Source organism: Temnothorax americanus, unplaced genomic scaffold, assembly GCF_048541705.1.
Source record: "Temnothorax americanus isolate GAGA-0224 unplaced genomic scaffold, ASM4854170v1 Scaffold38, whole genome shotgun sequence".
NCBI classification, from domain to species: Eukaryota; Metazoa; Arthropoda; class Insecta; order Hymenoptera; family Formicidae; genus Temnothorax; species Temnothorax americanus.
Window position 1 is genome coordinate 1,518,858 of NW_027509526.1, and position 2,895 is coordinate 1,521,752.

The window sequence follows — 2,895 nt, forward strand, 5'->3', positions numbered from 1 at the left end:
AAATATATCCATGCAACATGTGCCCGATTTGCATGAAGTAATAAAAAACATTATCGCGAATGGGACATTATACATAACGTGCACAACATGGTGTGGATAATTGAAGAGGAATCTGTGGAGCCTCCAAAATCTGACGATGATTTAATAATGGAATGTATTACAACAGATATCACCGATGGTTTGCGTGAAGAAGATCAAGGAGTGAAATTGACGGATGTGCAACGAATATCGCCGGTGCAGTTTCTTCGCGATCGCGAACTCGGTATACGCGGAACCGGTCAACGCTTCGCTAGACAAAGAGTCGTTATCAATACCGATTCTCCTTATAAGTGGGATTCTAACGTTAGACGAAAAGTGTATCGACGGCTGCGGGACGAGTGCGTTAGCGAGGAAGAATCACGTGCAGCTCGCCGTGCTGACGTTGTGCCGTATCATATTAGACCTATTGTTGACTATCGCTATTGGGCGTCTAAATTTTGTTAACAGCTCTATGATTGTGAAGCAACATACATTAAGATTCATACAGGTATTGGAAAATACGTCGAATTGGTGGTGATGAACAATTTGATACGTATGTATATGTACCCTGACCGTCTCAATAATCCTAATCATCTATTGATGTTTCAAAGAACCTATGAACGTGATTTTGATGATATTGATAATTGGGAGAATAATCATGGATTTAATGTCCCCTACTTCAGTTCTGGTTCTTTTATGTCTGCGCACTATTGCATTCAAAGTGGCAAACGATATTGTTCAGCGTGCAATCGAATCACGTGCAAGTGCTCCATCGAAGAATGTGACGTGATTTAAAAAAAAGGCAGTATTAAAAAAAAACATGGAACATCTCGATAAAACGGAACGCGACCTGGTGGAAGGATCCAACCAAATCGCTACCTTGGACGAATATCTCGCATGTGAACAGCGATGCGAGAAGTTTATTGAGCAGCTCGAAGAAGACTGTCGTTCCAAACGTCCGCGGGTCTCAGACGGCTCTCAGACTGACGGAAACAGGTCATCTTTAGTGGCAAGAATCGCGCGACTCGATGGTGCGAAAACTCTATTACAGAGACGGTTCGTACATATCGGTGGTGAGCACGCGGCGGGCAGTAGTAGCGGTAACAAAAACGCGGAAAGACTCGTTTGGCGAGAGATCGATGCCGCATTCGAATGGCGTGTATTGACCGGTGCGGTGATAAATATCAATTACATCGAACCGCGAAAATTTCTCGAAGACGCCGAAGTCATCGTGCTCGATCGTGTGCGGAACGTCGTGCAAAGACACGCAAGTGTAAAGATAAACACCGTGTTCAACGGCGAGTTTGTGACGGGTGACAAACGTGCGAACAAAAGTGTCAGCACGGGAAACCGTGAACTCTTTCGTGCGTCCGATCTGCGCGAGTGGTACGAGCTACACGTTATCGAGTCTACTTTATCGCGTCTCAAAGAGTTTCAGGAACGCGATAGCGGATGGGCGTTGTCGCGTATACTCAATTTGACAGTGAACGTGAACAAGTACAATCCTTTGCGCGCGGGATGTTACATCAATTTACCGCAAAAAATTAAATCGAAAAAAGCGGTGATCAACGTGCAATCGATGGACAATGCGTGCTTCGCGTGGTCAGTGGTGGCTGCTTTACATCCAGCCGAAAAACATTCAGAACGGGAATCCTCGTACCCTGATTACACAACAGTATTAAATTTACAAGGCATTGAGTTTCCAATGACTTTGAAACAGATTAAAAAGTTCGAACGACTCAACGATATATCCATCAATGTGTATACCATCGAGGGAGAAAAGACGCCGAACGTTCTCCCGATACGGCTCACCGACCTGAAGAGAGAAAAGCACGTCAATTTGCTGTACGTGCAGGACCCGCGAGACGACAACGTGGGACATTTCGCGTGGATAAAAAATCTATCGCGTCTCGTTAGCTCGCAATTGAGCAGGTACGATGGTCGGAAATATTTTTGCGATCGGTGAGTACTTATACACTCCTTTTAATAAAATTATAAAATATTTTATTTTTTATTTAATAATTTTAAAAATTGTGTTTTTTCTTTTTGCAGATGTTTACATTATTTTCATTCGAGCGAGAAATTGGAAGCCCACGGAGTAGACTGCCGAGAGATAAACAATTGTGCCATCCGACTACCGAGCGAGGACGACAAGTGGCTGAGATTCAAAAATCACAGCAGGAAGGAACGACTTCCGTTCGTCGTGTACGCCGACCTGGAATGTACCCTCGAGAAGACGGATGCGGATCCGACAACGTCCACATACACGTCTCAACATCATCGGATATTTAGCATAGGATATTACGTGCGGTGCTCGTACGACGACTCGTTATCCGCGTATCGATTTCGTCGCGATAAGGATTGCGTCGCGTGGTTTGCCGAGGAACTAAAACGTTTAGCACACGACGTAAAAAACATCTTGTCCGATAATATACCCATGACGGATTTTACGCGAGACGAGTGGAAAAAATTTAACAGCGCAACGCACTGTCACGTGTGCGAAAAACCGTTCGAGCCAGACGACGTGCGCGTACGCGATCACTGTCACTTGACCGGTCGTTATAAAGGTCCCGCGCATTTCAGCTGTAATCTAAATTACACAGATTCGCATTACATTCCCATAGTATTTCATAATTTATCGGGTTACGACGCGCATTTTATTATCAAGGAAATAGCTACAGCCTACGAAGGACGCGTAGACTTACTTCCAATCACGAAGAAAAAATACATTTTATTTACGAAAAACGTCAAAAGCACTGAGGATAAAAACTACCAAAATTGTATCAAATTAAAATTCATCGACTCGTACAAATTTCTTAGCGCGAGTCTCGAAAAATTAGCATCCTTCCTCGATAAGGATAAGTTAAAAATTATACG

The 2,895-nt window shown here is 43.8% G+C and overlaps 1 protein-coding gene across 1 annotated transcript; it reads left to right on the forward strand.

The window, feature by feature from the left end:
• Positions 1-808: 808 nt before the first annotated feature.
• Positions 809-2,198, forward strand: LOC143902163 (uncharacterized). The gene has a single exon (XM_077414860.1). It carries the CDS (start codon positions 839-841, stop codon positions 1,982-1,984), a length of 1,146 nt encoding a protein of 381 aa, XP_077270986.1. The 5' UTR covers positions 809-838; the 3' UTR covers positions 1,985-2,198.
• The last annotated feature ends 697 nt before the right edge of the window (positions 2,199-2,895 follow it).